A 16,542-nucleotide genomic window follows, 5' to 3' on the forward strand; every position below is an offset into this window, starting at 1 on the left:
GTGTTTAATGACATAAAATACCTATTCCCTAAAAATGCCTGCCATAAGATTGCTCCTGTGTAGTTCCTAATTAAATATAAACCCTGAAGAGAAATTTAATCGGAAGTTGCATGATCTATGATGATATGGACTTTTGCCCATGTTGTGATGCTCTCACTTTATCCATCCATAATCCATGTCGATATATATTGGTTGGGCCCAGCCCCTCAATAGTTGGGTGGAGAGGCCTGAATGGACTCCTAAAAATGGAGAAAATCCATTCTTATTCCTCTGAGGCATGCTACATGTTGCTTCCATTATAGGAAAAAATTATACTCTCATTTTTCAGCATCCCACAACACCTGTCAATTTCATTCCAGACAAATTACAAGCTCTTTTTTGTCATCAGTATGGCTTGTTCCTGTGAACAATGTCCACTATGAATCAACAAACAAATTTGGTTTTCTTTCCTTGTTTTTCATTTTTTGTTTAATCTTAGAGTAGTAACTTTGAGATGCAGAATGTAATGGAGTTGGTCACATACTTATCATCATCCCACATTAATATATGATTGAAACTAGTTTGGCCACCCACTGTTTTCAATGGACATCCATAGTATCAACCAGGAGGACTACTGAGTTGTATTGCATAAATGATTAAACACTAGGTTTACTGAATCCCAGGAAACCTTTATTATCCACTGGGCAAACAAATGCCAAAGTTTAAGGGACATAAGTGCCAACTTTTGTCTCCTTTGTTCATGTGTAGCAGGTAAGTGGCTCTTTATGCAGTTAATATTTGGAGAGTTTTGTCTTTGTAGACTTCCATCAGCCAATTCTAAACATCTGACAAACAATGAGTAATTTCTTCTTCTATTTTTCCCCTTTCCTTTATACTTATTTATTCATGTCTTACATTGCAGCAGCTTAAAAGCAGCCTTGTGACTACTCACTGGAGAATTCTAATGATAGCATAAGGACAAGCAGGCACGAGGACTAGGAATCAGGAGATAGTGAGACTTGAGGGATCTTGGCTTGCATGTGCTGTAACTTGCAACATGCATCTTTATTTATTGGGATACATCTCTCTACTCAATAAATGAAAAAGACTTGCTACTGATGTGCAGATAACACAAAACATTTGCAGTGGAATCTAACATACTGTTAGCATCAGGTATGAAAAAGGGCATGCACACATGCATGTGATCTACACATTGATTATAGACACCTTTAACTTGCATGACAATACACGAACAGGGGAACATGGAACATATGAACACCTTTAACTTGCATGACAACATTGGACAGGTAATATCTTTCCATCAGTATTGTTGACTAAAATATCAAGGTGCTGCTTGCAGGTGGATGGCAGCCCACCTCATGTGTAGATGCCAAAAAAATGAGATCAAAACCTGGAAGGAGGAAGGAGGTCACGATGGGGCCAGAGATATACGTCATTCTCCAAAGGCAGTTTGAGTGTCGCCCACAGGAAACTGCCCTCCCTCCTTTGCTTTGCCCATGGTTTCCCGTCCACACCAAGTTGTACTTTCTTCCTTCTGCCAATACGATCCTCCCTCTTGGACACCATCCACCTTCCCCTCCATGTCCATTCCCATCACCATTGCCATTTCCTCCTCTTTGGGAGGCAGCCCCACTTCAGCGAATTGACTGTGATACAGTATATATAGCCTGCAAGATCTCTTCCCATATAATATATATTGCAGACTGTGTTTCACATAATGGGATCCGTCTCCTCCTGCCTTTCTTCCCTCTTGCTTTCCTCTCTTCCAATGGAGTGAGTCCTTCTCCCCTGTGCCACCATAAAAATTACCATAAAAATCCAATCTTTCGTTCAACATTCTATCGGCAGGTGGTCAAAGCCTCATATTTTTATCCGCTTTTGCTGCGGCAAGAGCTGAGCGCTTTGCGAGTTCCTTCGTTCTCACTGCGTTGGCTGGTTTGGTGGAGGGGTTTGTGGATTGGTCTTCGTTCTCTGCTTCGAGAACTTCCGTGACGAGGCTGGAGGGGAAGCTGGCGGAGCAGAAGAAGCCGGAGGCGTCAGCGCCCGCCGGGAAATTCGCATCGGGGAAGAGGCTGCAGGCGGCCAACAAGAGCAGAAGGAAGCAGAAGAAGCCTGGGCAGATGCCGTCCGTCGTGCAGAGGCTGTTCGAGACGTGCAAGGAGGTCTTCGCGGAAGGAGGGGACGGGATCATCCCCTCGCTGGAGGATGTCAATCGTCTTCGGTCCGTTTTGGGTATGTGGTTCGTCGACACCGCTTGCTTGTTGCAATCATAAGATGGTACTCTTTAGCACTGATGCATGTGGTGTAGTTTTGGTTTCTGAGCATTGCAAGAATGTGTAGTTTTAGATGTTTAGCTACGTTATGGTTGCTTCTTTCTCTTGTCGGCATCAAACCATTTGGTTGATACTAATACGGTAAATGCTCGCTTGAGTGCATCCTTGTATTTGAGTGCTTAACTAGGATGGTTTCCCGCTTCAAGACTTACTGTTGTCAGCTTGCATTTCTTTATACCTGGTGATTGTTTTTCTTGTGTTATCTGTGCATCCTGCTTGTATGGTAATGCAGTGTAAGCTTCATATAGCTGATGCTTCTGAACCTTGTTTGCAAGACCATTTATGTGATTGGCTATAGACGGATTGTAGCATGTAAATTGTTGTCTTTTATTACACTCATGTACGCGATAACATATAAGTAATTATGTACATGATGGTATCAAGCAAATCAGCTAGGCCTTTGAGCATTGCAGTTGGCCTTTTGCATATGTGGAGAATTTACTGAAACGTAGACAATTGGAAGGATAATATTGGATTAAGGCTGACCTTCTTGTTGGATTGTGTTGCTTGTTGTCGATGTAAAAGATTTGTCTGTTGAACTGCCCATGTCAAATTTGAGACAAGTCCTAGATTCTAAATTTAATTTTTGTTGGGGTCTCATATATTTGGTGAAAAGGTGCTAAGTGACACCTTTATAGATTTTGCCAACTTCATTTTTGGTGTCAATACACACAGAACCTCAGAATGAAGATATTGGTATGATACAATTTAGGTTGACTGCTTATGTCAACATATGGTCATGGAGCACAGATGAAGGAATGTGCTATGAATCCACATGCACGTGACTTGCATAGCAGCAGGGCCAAGGGTACAAGAAGATTTTTTTTTCTGCCATGCATAGTGATTGTTGATTGGTTGCATGTGTTTTTAAGACCATGCTCTCTTTATGAAATGTTTCAATGACAGAAAATGGGATAGACCATTATACAATATGTCCATTATATCTTTGAAGTTTCTGGGCACATTTACAGCTCAGCTTTTTTGTGCTTTACCCATTTTGATGGCATCCTTGGCTTCTTATGTTAGATTAGATTCTTTTTAAAGATGGCCCGACAAACCTTGTCTCTTTTTGGCGGGTTTATATGGTAGAAACTTTAGGAACTACTTCCATATCTATATGATTTTTACATATCTTAATGGAATTTTCTGTCTCTTTTCTGATGGCTGTAATCGTGTTCTACTTGCAGATAATGTAGGCCCCTCAGATGTTGGCCTTACTCAGAATATGCCATATTTTCAAAACAGTTCATCTGCAGGAACTCTGTCGGTTACATACTTGCACATTTACGAGTGCCACAAGTTCTCGGTACTTGAGGATCCTATTTCAGTCAATTTATGAGTGATATCTGAAAATAAGTTGATTCTTCAACTGTTTAACCCTGTTTGTCACATGCAAACATGCAGATAGGCATCTTCTGTTTGCCTCCATCAGGTGTCATTCCTCTTCACAATCATCCAGGGATGACTGTGTTCAGCAAGCTTCTTTTCGGTTCCATGCACATCAAATCATATGATTGGGTTAATGTGCCTCAGAACTCTGATGAGATTGTCAATTCCTTGCACTGTAAGTTCCAGAGGCACACACATGTACTAGGAGAACAGATTTTAGTGTTGCCTTATTCTTCTTTTTTACCCTTGATCTCTTTCTTCTTCTATGGCAGATCAACATCCAGGATTGCGATTGGCAAAGGTAAAGACTGATGCCATCTTTACAGCGCCTTGCAAGGCCTCTGTGCTTTATCCAGAAGATGGAGGTAACATGCACTGTTTCACTGCAAGAACATCTTGTGCGGTGCTGGATGTCCTGGGGCCACCTTATTCAGATCCTGATCGGGGAAGGGACTGCACATATTTTAACAATCTTCCATTCGATAGTTTTTCTGGTACATCGTGCAGAATGTTCTGTTTGACTTGTTCAGTTCTTACTAATATTTGCTGTTCTGGTATCGTAAACCTCTTCTTGAAGAAGAGGAAGCCAACCACTAGGCTAAGGTCTGGTTGGTTGTTGGCCTCAAAATGTGATTGCTCACAGATATGCATGTACAATCCCTAGTTCATGGTGCCTCAGTCATCAAGCTTGTCAGTGATTAACCATACTAGATTTGTGTTTTAACTATCGGCAAAAATCTCTTGCTATGTCAATCTGTCAAGAAAACAGTGTGCCTTGCTGGGTTAATTTACATGGGAAGTCAGCATGGTATAGTAGAAAAGCTTTCCAGTACATATTTGATCATCTAAACTTGATGTTAGTGTCATTTTCACCAATCAAACAAAATTCTACATTTTGTTTTGTATAAATTTCCATAACTTCAGAAATTTGTGTTTCCTCCTATTATATGAATGCTTGTATGATTAAGCATGATCAGTAAACATCTTTGTTATACTATCCAACTTGTTCTATTTCAGGAGATGGGAAGTTGGCAGCTGATGAGGATGAGGTGTATGCTTGGCTTGAAGAGAGGAAGAAACCTGATGACTTCTTAGTAGTTGGGGCAAGATATAGCGGCCCAAGAATTATGGAACGATGATGACAGCTGAAATGATGCTGCAGTCTTGCTGCTAGAAGGAAAGATGCTGTTAGTGTGTGTAGATACAGAATCCTGACATCAGAGAGGTCTGCTTATGCTACAATAGATCTTTGATGTGCCCATTACTTGAATCTGTAATCATTTCTGGAAGAGAACATTTCATACTAGTTTGCTTCAATAAATTTGATTTTGAGAATTTTGGTGGAAGAACTCTGTAATGTTGCATCTGAAATGCTTAATGTTAATTTCTCTCAGTCATGTTGGTTGTATTATAATAATAATAATAATAATTATTATTATTATTATATAAGTGAATGATGGTATAGGAGGTCTACCTCATATTCGAACACCATATTAGGGCCATACGGCCCAAAAAAAGCCCAAAGGCCCAATCGACTTTACTAGTCTCCTCTCCTTCCTTCTATGGCACCGAAAAGATCAGCCCTTGCGAACTCTCCAGAGTTCGATCACCGGCTCGCCCTACTCTCCTGCGTTCGTTCCTTTCGAGTCTCGGCTCTCCATTTCCTTCTTCTTTCCAATAAGAGGAGAAAGAAATTGAAGGGAGGACGAGCAGGAGGAGGAAGATTAGGCATGGAGACTGGTGGAGGGAACTCGCTTCCAGGCGTGGGCCAGGACGCGACGAAGCGGAAGGTGTGCTACTTCTACGACCCGGAAATCGGGAACTACTACTACGGGCAGGGACATCCGATGAAGCCCCACCGGATTCGGATGACGCATGCGTTGCTCGCCCACTACGGCCTCCTGGGCAACTTGCAGGTCTACAAGCCTAATCCCGCCCGCGACCGCGACCTCTGCCGCTTCCACGCTGACGACTATGTCGCCTTCCTCCGTTCCATTAGCCCGGAGACCCAGCAGGACCAGATGCGCGCCCTCAAGCGCTTCAATGTCGGCGAGGACTGCCCCGTCTTCGATGGCCTTTATCCCTTCTGCCAGGCCTACGCCGGCGGCTCCGTTGGCGGCGCCGTCAAGCTCAACCACGGCCACGACATCGCCATCAACTGGGCCGGCGGCCTCCACCACGCCAAGAAGTGCGAGGCCTCCGGATTTTGCTACGTCAACGACATCGTTCTCGCCATCCTCGAGCTCCTCAAGTACCATGAGGTGCGTCGATTCTTCCGTTCTGCCCCTAAGCTTTGTTGTCTTGGTTGTCGTCCCTTTAATTTAGGGTCTTTTCTTTTGTTCTAGGGTTCTGCTTTCTTCTGCTTTTCGTTCGATAAAGTAATTAATTGTGTTGTATGACCGAAAGATAACAATATTACGGAAAGATAGTAAAAATTAGTTCTTGGAAAGTTATTTCACCTACTTCCATGTTAATTGAGTCGCTCCCATCCAATTTGGACGGTTCAATTGCATATTCTTCAAAGCTCCAATGTCACAATTTGTTCTGTCTATGCTCAGATTTTTGTGAAAAAAATCGTAGTTGCCTTGTCTTCTTACATCATGAATAAAGGAGTGATAGTTTTTACCGAAAAGAATATTGGATGAAATCTTGTTCTTGTGGTCAGAAGTTTACTTTATTAGCTTGATGCCAAACCAATCAAATTGGGGGAGCTTGTGAGGGTCGAGTTAGGTTCTGTAAAACTAAGTGAAAATGTCAATGTGGTTTTTTGGGAAGAGACTACAATAATATGGGTTAACCACAGGAAGGTACTTGGTGCCACTCGTGAGACCTGTGTGGCTGCCTATGGAAAAGTTACTTGTTTCTACATATCGTTCACATCCAAGTATCCTAATTCTCCTGAAGTGGCCGCAGATTTGTGATTGTGTGGATGTGAGCAACAATGACTAACTTATTTAGGGATTTATCTTTCAGCATTTTGGGATGATGGCCTTCATCCCGGTAGCTATAGCTTTCTGAGCTATTGAACTCATGAATTTTGATGGCATTGATGATTACCAAAATGTAAGTCCAAATACATTGTTTATGTATATGCTTTACTTTCATTTTTATGACTTAATTGGAGGAAAATTTATATTTTTAGAGTAATTGACATCATTTTTCCCTATGTCTATCGCCCTTCGTTTTCATTTCACTATGTTAACTGTGATGGTAATGGTATGCATATTGGTCCTTTGTGCTTCTAGCGTGTGCTATATGTGGACATTGATATCCATCATGGAGACGGGGTGGAGGAAGCCTTCTACACAACTGACAGGGTAATGACAGTTTCATTCCATAAGTTTGGAGATTACTTTCCTGGAACAGGAGACATACGCGACATTGGATATGGGAAAGGAAAATATTACTCTCTGAATGTTCCTTTAGATGATGGAATAGATGATGAGAGTTATCAATCTCTCTTCAAACCCATAATGGGAAAAGTGATGGAAGTTTTTCGGCCTGGTGCTGTGGTACTTCAATGTGGTGCTGATTCATTATCTGGGGACAGGTTGGGCTGTTTTAACCTTTCCATCAGAGGCCATGCAGAGTGTGTGAAATATATGAGATCTTTCAATGTGCCACTATTGTTGCTAGGTGGTGGTGGATATACTATCAGGAATGTTGCTCGCTGTTGGTGCTATGAGGTACTTTGATAAAATTAATCCTGTGAATTTGTAGATCACCTTGCACTTTTGCTCATGTTTTTTCCTATCAAATACTATCATTGTTTTAACATTTTATAGTAAATGTAATGGGTGCCTTTTTTTGGACCAGCAATCAACTCTTTTAAGATGTATTATAGAATTAGTTAAAATATTTATGTTTACTTATGTTGTTTGTTTGAGGTTTCTCCCAGTATTATTAGTTGTATGCATAACCCTGTACTTAAAATGAGAAAATTTTAAACATATATCAATGTTTTTTTTAAATTTTACTCTGTCAGGCATGAACTTGTCACATATGTTAAACAAAGTAGTTGCTTTATGTTTTGTACTTCCTTAACAACGTGTATCTAGGGACCTATTTTCAAACATGCAAAACAAATGTAAGGTCTTTCTGTTCGAAAGCCACCTACTTCAATTTTTCAAAGGACCAAAGAAAGGCCTCTGGCTAAAACATATTTAATAATGTGAACAGTAATTTTTTTAGTAGCACTATGTCAAGCCTATTGCAACATCGCCTGGTTGGTTGCATATCTAACTTTGTTTGTAAACTTTCTTGAGTAGACAGGAGTTGCACTTGGAGTAGAAGTTGATGACAAGATGCCTCCGCATGAATATTATGAGTATTTTGGTCCAGATTATACTCTCCATGTTGCACCAAGTAATATGGAGAACAAAAATTCACGACAGCAATTGGATGAGATAAGAGCAAGGCTTCTAGATAATCTTTCAAAGATTCGACATGCTCCTAGTGTCCAATTTCAAGAACGGCCACCTGATACAGAGTTCCCAGAGGTATTTTTCTTTGCTGAAACTGTGCAGTGTTGGTCTTGGATCCTAATGACTTCACCCGTTTTATTTGTCTGGTAGGTCTTATTCTAGCTTGTGTGATGCTACCATCACTAGTTATTACATTAATTTGATTGCTACCTGAAACCCATAATAAATATGCATACCATGTCCAAGTTTATGTGCAATGAAAAATGTTTTAAGCTAAATATCCAAAAAGAAGTAAACAAGCATTAATAAAACGGAGCAATTGCTTTTTCTATGTTGATTTACTTTGTGTGCAGGTAAACAAGCAAGTTCTGTGTATTTGCACAAGTAATCTTACCTATTGTTCTGGCAAATTAAGAATGATCTTTTGTGCCAATCCTATTGCTTGATTCTTTCTGGTGAGGAAAAAGTCATTCTTATATAATGAAATGCAAAATAAGTTCACTTGAATGCATAACCTTTGAGATTTACCTGAAATGGCCAAAAACAACTTTCTTTTTGTTTTGGCAGAGCCACACCTAAATCAAGTAAGGAACTGATTAATCAACACAGCTTCTTACAGCTTGAGATAGGATGTAAAATGCATTGTGTTTTGATCTAGTTTAGGCCATTTTTTAAGTTGGATTTCCATTTGTCTCAACTTTAAAATAGCTTGTGTACAACTCTTGAAAGATAAGCTTGCTTGGAGGTTGTACATATAGCTCCCTCATACTTGAAATTTCCACAAACATTCTTGGGGGAACTTCTCATATTGTTTGTTTTTGAATGATAAGTTGCTTGATTGATCTTAATGACTATTGTCAAGGTGCACTAGGCTCATAGGTTCCTTTCTTTTGCTTCCTCAATTGTTTTATAGATATCTTTATGCTTTGTTTATTTCTTCTTATGCCAAAGTTCCTTTTCTATGTTTTTTACTCGATAGTGTTATTCTTATCCCCAACATAGATCCAAATGGTATGTCAACCCTATAGCAGTTAAATTTGGTCCAACCGATTGCTGGGTTTTAAGGTTAGTACAGAACCTAACCCAGCACAGAACCTATTAATATAACGTGTGATGAATGCTGTAGAGACATTGTTTCTTCTGTCCATGGGGTCATCTATAAATTATGAATAAAAGTCTTTAACTTTTGAGGAACTTCTGATTGTTGGTTCTGATAGTGTTGCAGCCTATGTGGTAGAAGTGGAGTATGATGCCATCATAATACTAGCGATGGCAGTGATTGTCTGCAATCCAAATTATATAAATGGCTAATGCACAAAAGGCAACTTGCTAAGTCCTGATAAATTCTTTAGACCAAGGTTCAAAGAGACATGCTGCATCTTGCAGCTGATTTGGATATTGTTTGCATTTTTTCTACTTGTACATCTATTAAAACTTTTGGATTGGTATTCCTCAAACTTTCTCTTGAGAATTGCTATATAATTGTTTCTCGATTGCTTTAAGTTGTCTCTTGAATTGAAGATTGGTTGTATGGCTGCATGGCTGTATTAATCATGCCAAACCATGCTGCTATTGTTGTATCATGGATATAATGCACATGGGTTTGTCAAGCATGTAATGCCACTTGTAAAATCAGGCACGAGCATGACCATGTAACTAGCATTGCATATCGACACCGGAGGTGGGATGATAGTGACAATTATCTTGTTACGAGGAACTTGCATGAGCAAGATACTGTTTATGGACATCGCAGGCACAGCCTGAGCGAGCACTTCACATGCTATATAGTGTAGGAACGTTGTATGCATGATTGCCAGAACAATGGCCCTGGAGTTCATTAGTAGCGAATAAATACCATAGTCAAGCCTATGCACCTTGTGTGATCTGTTACCCTGTTGGCAAGTAACTATTTTGACTGACTATATGGATTTTTTCTTTTCATTTATCGAGCTTTGTTAAGGGCAGCTTCACTACGTGCATGAAGAGATGTGATACATGCATTATTTCACATCTTTTATATAGACTTTTAGTATGTGGAAAGTAACCTTGAGAATGTCAACACTGTTACGACTTTTCTATTGCATGTCAATATTCAGCAAGATGAAGATCAAGAGGACCCAGATGAAAGACATGATCCAGCTTCTGATATGGATGTGGATGGTTCCAAGCATCCAGATGAGACTTCTCGGTATTTATTTTCCTCAGATTGTTTCCTTATGGTACTATCTAATTCCTTTCACTGACAGACATGTTTGTTTACAGGAAACCTTGTTCAAATAATATCCAGAATGTGAGAATCAAGAAGGAAAATATGGAATGTGAACCAAAAGATCAGGTACAGTTTGCTGATTCTTTTTGTGTAAATTGTAACATACACAGGTACATTATAATATAGTGTGTGTGTGTGTGTGTTTGGACCTGCATGATTGCTTTTACTGCAGAGCCTTTGTTGTCGATGCTTCTTTACTCATATATAGCTCTGAACAGCCAACTCTGAACAGCCAATTACGTTTTCCATACAGTTTTTCACATGAGAATATTGAGAATTTTATGGCACTTTTATTGGTTGCTTTAGGAGGTTTTTTTTGAAGTATTAAAGGATAACCAACTTCATTTATGTGCTAATGTGAACCATCCTGATCGGAGTTCTTATGGTATTTGCTATATCGTGCATAAACCATAGATGGGTTTATCATCCTCCACCATGAGCAGTAGGAGGAGGTAGGAGGAGACATCAGGAAGAGAGGAATGTCGGAAGGAGAGGTAAAGGATGAAGATCAAGGGCTTCGACACTGGTGATAAGGCAAATGTCAAAACCTATAAGTACCATTGGTGCTGGGAGTAACGTATAGACAAGTCCTATGCTCAGGGGCCTACTCGAACAAATATTTAATATGAGAACCAATTTGAACATTCAGTGACAGTACAGAGTCCATTTGAGACATTTAATATGACACAGACATAGATGACATGCATGCTTCTTTTTGTTGAATAGTCTTGAGCATATTAGATTTTGAAATTGCTCAAAAAAGATTAATATGCATCCTATTTTATTTAATTGTTTCTGTTAAAAATTCTTTGCTTGGTTAGGAATTAGGTATCTTGAGGGTCGGACATGATGAAATAACAAAAAGAATTCCACAAATTCTCCTCCCAGTATGTATTTAGTGGCACTGGCTTAATAGATTTGCATCGAGCTTTGCTTTATTAGCTCATTTGCATGAGACCTAACGAAGATGCATTGAACTTGGTTAATTTTATATTTCAAGGCAAGAGATTCTCAAACTGAAGACCTCTACATTTTGGTCCTCTTCTGTTGTGCACTTCTTTGATTAAGTGAAATTTTGTTCTTATATTTTTTACAATTTCTTTTGATGATAAGAATTTTTTTGGAGAAAATACTCTAGAATTATTTTAGGAGTTACTGATACTCATTCAGTTTTTATTCTCATGTTTTTATTTATTTATAATTCAACTATTATATATTGCAGGAAGCTCAGAAAGTTGGTGGAGATCATGCCAAAGTCGTGGAACCCATGGCCGAGGATGTCTCAGGCCCCAAGGTGGCTTCTATGTTTTCTAATTGATATATGTTTGCAGTCAAGTCATAACACTGCTGATGGACATGTAAATTGATCTCCATTTTCCCCCTGTTTATTGCATGCTAGGCTTCAGATGTTAGTTCCATGGCCATAGACGAACCTGGGAGTGTGAAGGCCGAGCAGCAGGACACTCAAAATAAGTTGTCTGAAACGCCTGTATTTGCACACCAAAAACCCTGAGCACATACTAGTAGTAGTGTTTGCTCTGTGTGCGGACTAATGACTTTGATAGATTTCATATGTCGATTCGTATCATTCTTAGCCAATCTGGAAGCAATTGCTTGGAAGCTGGTATCGCAAAGTTCAAGTTAAGTCTTATTTAAATTATTGCCATCCTACATTGGAACACAATTTGCCGTGTAATTTGACTTTGAATCTACTTGTACAGTCAATAGAACGATCCTCTGCTATTGGGATCTCCTTGAAAATAATTTATTTGCAGCCTTCGGTTTCCTCGTCTGTCTTTGATAGCGTAGAAAATCTACCGGTGTGAGATGATTGCTTAAAAATCTTCTTATACAGGCAAAGTAGACTGTACATACTGCACCTTAATCATCAGGATATGTTGTTGGAGATAGGACTCATTGCCCCTGTTAAGCTCCGCTACCTTAAGGTGGATAAGTTACCACGAATGTGTGTCAAAAATAATCTTTGCAAAGCATCAAACATAGTTTCACATATACAAACTGTATTGAAGCATTTGGAATGAGAACACTAAAATAACAGAAAATACTACAACTCTACAATAGGATGGAAGGTATTTCCAAGCACACAAGCCACGCAGGAAACCTTGCGAAAGTGAAAATTCCAGGTCAGACACACCACACAACTTATTAGCTTGACTTGGTAAAAGCAACAGTACATCAACTCACTACCCTGTCGTGTCATAGCTCTACTCCTGCAGAGGCAATCCCAGATATGCGTCCCTGATGTCGTGAAGCTCCCTTATGACATCTTCCATGTCCATTCGTTCTTTCGGTGATTCCTTGGAACACAAAATGCCGACTCTAAGCACCGAAGTCACGCACTCTACTGCCCTTATGTTTGGCATATTTGCCGACGGATTTGCGGGGTGTACTTTTCCTTCTCCGGTTCCCAAGAACAAGTTTGGGTCCATTATATCGGCGATTTGATCTGGAAGAGCCATCTCAACGTATTGATGAAGATTCAGACCAGCCTCGAAACCATCATCGGTCGGTCGCCTTCCGGTAAACATCTCCAGCAGCAGAATTCCATAACTGTACACGTCCCCCTGGATAGAAACTTTGTTGCCCATCCCATACTCTGAAAGATAATCGTAAGATGAGAAATGTGTATCAGTACGTGAAATCAACAACAGATAAAGCATCAGAGCAAGCGAAAAGTGAGAAACACACCTGGAGCAGCATATCCGATCGACCCTTTCAACGTGGCCGAGTTCGTCGACCTCTGGGATGACTTGCTCATGATCTTGTTCAGAATTCTCGCTAGTCCGAAGTCTCCCACACGTGCAACCATGTCATGATCCAGAAGAACATTGCTCGGTTTAAGATCACAATGAACAATAGGGGATGGGACATGGTGATGAAGATAAGCCAACGCGGAAGCCACATCAATCGATATATTCAGTCTCTGGAGAAGGCTTAGCATTCTTATCGAGCCCTGTTCATCTCTTTCAGGAGGATGAAGCCACTTGTCCAGACTTCCATTTGGTAGGAACTCAAACACGAGAGCTTTGAAGTCATTCCCTCGGAAATCAACACCTGAGCACGATGTTAGTACCTTGACGAGATTGCGATGCCTGATGTTCCTCAAAGCTTCGCATTCAGCTAAGAAGCTTCTTGAAGCCCCTCTTTGCTGCAGGTTGAGTACCTTCACCGCCACGTCCTTGTGGTCTTCCCAATCCACGATACCTCTGTACACAGATCCGAAGCTTCCCATGCCGATCAGATTAGCAGGCGAAAATTCATTTGTTGCTCCGAGCAGCTCAGCATAGGAGACCTTCCTGTGCTGCTCTCTGATGCATGATGTAACAGAAGAAAGCCTGCTTGACTTGCGTATTCGGTGACGAGCAACCAACAAAGAGATTAGAAAGGTGACGAACAAGATTCCTCCGACAACCGAGCTGATGGCAATTAGCTTGGCGGACGAAGATTTCTTCTGGGAAGTACATGATGGCAATCTGAGTTCTGGAATACCCCCACAGAGTTTACTGTTCCCCACTACTGAGAATGCACTTGCATTTCCGAAAATCCCATCTTTTGGCACTTCACCGTCCAAATCATTGAAGGAGAGATTAAGATAAGTCATGTTAAAGCTCCGAAGAAAATCTGGTATATGCCCCGATAGATTATTTCTCGAAATGTCCAGCACTCGAAGCCCCTTTAGCTGCCCAAATGAAGGAATGGATCCACGGATAAGGTTCCCTTGCATGTAAAGGTATTGCAGGACTTGACATTGAGCAATGGTGCTGGGAATTTCACCGGACAATCTATTGCTGGAGACATCCACAATTTCGATGTTCCTCAGGTTCCCAATTTCCGGCGGCAGTGATCCTGTCAATGAATTGTGTGAAATATCGAAGAGTTTGGTGAGACTGAGGATGTAAAATATCTCTTTTGGCACCCCACCGCTTAACTTGTTGAATCCCAAGTTCAAGGTATCCAATGGGCACTTTCCAAGACTCGGAGGTATGGATCCACGCAGTTCATTGGAGGACAGAAGAAGAGAGGTTAATTGACTGAGGTTGCCGAGGGTTGCAGGGATTTCTCCCACGAAATTGTTTCCACTTAAGTCTAGTTCAACCAAGCTCGAAAGATTGCCTATGGTTGCAGGGATTTCTCTCGCAAGCTGATTTCGGCTTAAGTTTAGTCGTTGTAATCTCGGGAGGCCTCCCAGCGTGGTAGGAATAATACCATGGAGGAGGTTGGAGGACGTATCAATTTCGGTCAAGTTCATAAAATTCCCAATCTCCGTAGGAATGTTTCCGGCTATTTGGTTGCGTTGGATATGTAGCAGTTCAAGGGTTTTAGACAAATTGGCTATGGATTTTGGCAACACGCCACCTAGTTGATTGACAGATATATCCAATATTCTAAGGTGGCTGCAGTTGGTCAAGGCATCCAAAAACCTCCAACCGGCAGCATTCCTTGCTTCGAACTTATTGTCACTGAGAAACAAAATCTCTAATTTGTTCAACGATCCCAAAGTCGGGGGAATGGTGCCAACCAGGTGGTTCTTAAACAGAGTAAGATACGTAAGGCGGACTAGATTTCCGATGTCGGATGGGATGACTCCTGTGAGTGAATCACCGACCAGCACAAGTTGATTGAGAGAGGTGAGGTTCCATATTGCACTAGGGATGGCTCCTGCAAGACGATTATTTGATAGATCAAGATAGCCAAGAGAGGAGAGGTTGCCTAGTGTAGCTGGGATAGTGCCGTTGAGATGGTTGTCGCCCAAGATAAGTGTTGTTAGGAATCGAAGATTCCCAATCTCCGGAGGAATGCTTCCGGTGAGGCGATTGGTCCAGATGACGATCGCCTTTAGCTTCGTAAGGGAGCCAATATCACCGGGGATCTCTCCTTCGAGCTTGTTGTTATCCAAACCAATGAGTCGGAGTTCCAAACAGTTGCTGAGATTGCGTGGGATTGTGCCACTCATGTTGTTATGACTCAGGTTGAAGATTTGAAGTCTTGAACAGTTCTGGAACAGAGAAGTGGGAATCATCCCACCCAGTTGATTGTTGCTAAGATCGAGAGTCCGAAGGTGGGATAGAAAGCCGAGCTCCTGCGGGATGGAACCCTCAAGGCTGTTGAAACCCATGTGAAGTCCTGTTAAGCTTGCAAGCTTCCCGATCTCCGGAGGAATGCTTCCTGTGAGTTGATTGCGCGAGACGAAGAGTGTCTGGAGTTTTGGAAGGGAGCCAATATCACCGGGGATCTCTCCTTCGAGCTTGTTGTTATCCAAACCAATGAGTCGGAGTTCCAAACAGTTGCTGAGATTGCGTGGGATGGTCCCAACCAAGTTGTTATGACTCAGGCTGAAGTTTCGCAGTCTTGAACAATTCTGCAGGAACGGAGAAGTGGGAATCATCCCACCCAGTTGATTGTTGCTAAGATTGAGAGTCCGAAGGTGGGATAGAAAGCCGAGCTCCTGCGGGATGGAACCCTCAAGGCTGTTGTTACCGAGGAGGAGTCTCCTGAGGAAGGTGAGGTTAGCCAGGGACGGAGATAGTTTACCCTCCAACTGGAGGGACTCCAACTTGAGGCCCGTGACCCTCGGTTCACCTCCGTGGGTGCGGCACGTCACCCCTCGCCACAGGCAGAAATGGACGGAGGCGTTGTCCCAGGAGGCCAACGCTCCGGATGGGTCGGAGAGGAGGGTCTTGAAGGAGTGGAGGGAGAGGCGATCGGCGTTGGTGGATTCAGCGGTGGGAGTCTCCATTTGGGATGCTGCAGATAAGCCTACAGAAGAGAGGAACATGAGATGCAAAAGCATGACGGAGATGGCCAAAGGACCCATGCAAACATGAAACACTTATGCCCTGTTCTCTCCGCGCAAGTGTTCTTCTGACTTGGGAGATCGCTCTACATTCCGCACTCTCTATACTGATCACCACTACTGCCCATTAAAGATAAGAGAACACGAGAGCACAAGAAATTTTCCATCACCGGTTTGCGACCTCTCATAATGACATGGAACAACCCGCTCGTCCAGTTTAATTAGCAGACTGAGATAATCCCACGCTTGCTACAGGCGCATTAAAGTTGGAGGAGAAGAAAGACGATCATCACTAAGCTCTCGATCGATCGT

At 41.6% G+C, this 16,542-nt stretch overlaps 3 protein-coding genes across 3 annotated transcripts; 2 read left to right on the plus strand and 1 right to left on the minus strand.

Annotated features, from left to right (window-relative positions):
* Positions 1-1,413: 1,413 nt before the first annotated feature.
* LOC103984371 (plant cysteine oxidase 2-like) lies at positions 1,414-5,057 on the plus strand. The gene is made up of 6 exons (XM_065110325.1): positions 1,414-1,648; positions 1,849-2,232; positions 3,521-3,639; positions 3,738-3,897; positions 3,995-4,087; positions 4,740-5,057. Exons 1-6 carry the CDS (start codon positions 1,414-1,416, stop codon positions 4,859-4,861), a joined length of 1,113 nt encoding a protein of 370 aa, XP_064966397.1. The 3' UTR covers positions 4,862-5,057.
* Positions 5,058-5,293: 236 nt separating this feature from the next.
* On the plus strand, positions 5,294-12,179 carry LOC103984086 (histone deacetylase 1). The gene is made up of 7 exons (XM_009401507.3): positions 5,294-5,983; positions 6,968-7,408; positions 7,991-8,221; positions 10,243-10,334; positions 10,409-10,481; positions 11,638-11,709; positions 11,815-12,179. Exons 1-7 carry the CDS (start codon positions 5,453-5,455, stop codon positions 11,926-11,928), a joined length of 1,554 nt encoding a protein of 517 aa, XP_009399782.2. The 5' UTR covers positions 5,294-5,452; the 3' UTR covers positions 11,929-12,179.
* Positions 12,180-12,439: 260 nt separating this feature from the next.
* LOC135612193 (receptor kinase-like protein Xa21) lies at positions 12,440-16,389 on the minus strand. Its single transcript, XM_065108144.1, has 2 exons — positions 13,125-16,389; positions 12,440-13,032 (listed from the first exon to the last, which is right to left on the minus strand). Exons 1-2 carry the CDS (start codon positions 16,249-16,251, stop codon positions 12,641-12,643), a joined length of 3,519 nt encoding a protein of 1,172 aa, XP_064964216.1. The 5' UTR covers positions 16,252-16,389; the 3' UTR covers positions 12,440-12,640.
* Between the last annotated feature and the right edge of the window lie 153 nt (positions 16,390-16,542).

This window comes from Musa acuminata, chromosome BXJ2-5, assembly GCF_036884655.1.
Source record: "Musa acuminata AAA Group cultivar baxijiao chromosome BXJ2-5, Cavendish_Baxijiao_AAA, whole genome shotgun sequence".
NCBI lineage: Eukaryota > Viridiplantae > Streptophyta > Magnoliopsida > Zingiberales > Musaceae > Musa > Musa acuminata.

Bases quoted from the DNA above. Each gene is read 5' to 3' on its own strand.
- LOC103984371 (XM_065110325.1), top strand. From the start codon at position 1,414: ATGGGGCCAGAGATATACGTCATTCTCCAAAGGCAGTTTGAGTGTCGC. The intron at 2,233-3,520 runs GTATGTGGTTCG...TTCTACTTGCAG, and splicing joins TCGTCTTCGGTCCGTTTTGG to ATAATGTAGGCCCCTCAGAT. The intron at 3,640-3,737 runs GTACTTGAGGAT...GCAAACATGCAG, and splicing joins ACGAGTGCCACAAGTTCTCG to ATAGGCATCTTCTGTTTGCC.
- LOC103984086 (XM_009401507.3), top strand. From the start codon at position 5,453: ATGGAGACTGGTGGAGGGAACTCGCTTCCAGGCGTGGGCCAGGACGCG. The intron at 8,222-10,242 runs GTATTTTTCTTT...GTCAATATTCAG, and splicing joins CTGATACAGAGTTCCCAGAG to CAAGATGAAGATCAAGAGGA. The intron at 10,482-11,637 runs GTACAGTTTGCT...TATATATTGCAG, and splicing joins AATGTGAACCAAAAGATCAG to GAAGCTCAGAAAGTTGGTGG.
- LOC135612193 (XM_065108144.1), bottom strand. From the start codon at position 16,251: ATGGGTCCTTTGGCCATCTCCGTCATGCTTTTGCATCTCATGTTCCTC. The intron at 13,033-13,124 runs GTGTGTTTCTCA...ATTATCTTTCAG, and splicing joins GATCGGATATGCTGCTCCAG to AGTATGGGATGGGCAACAAA.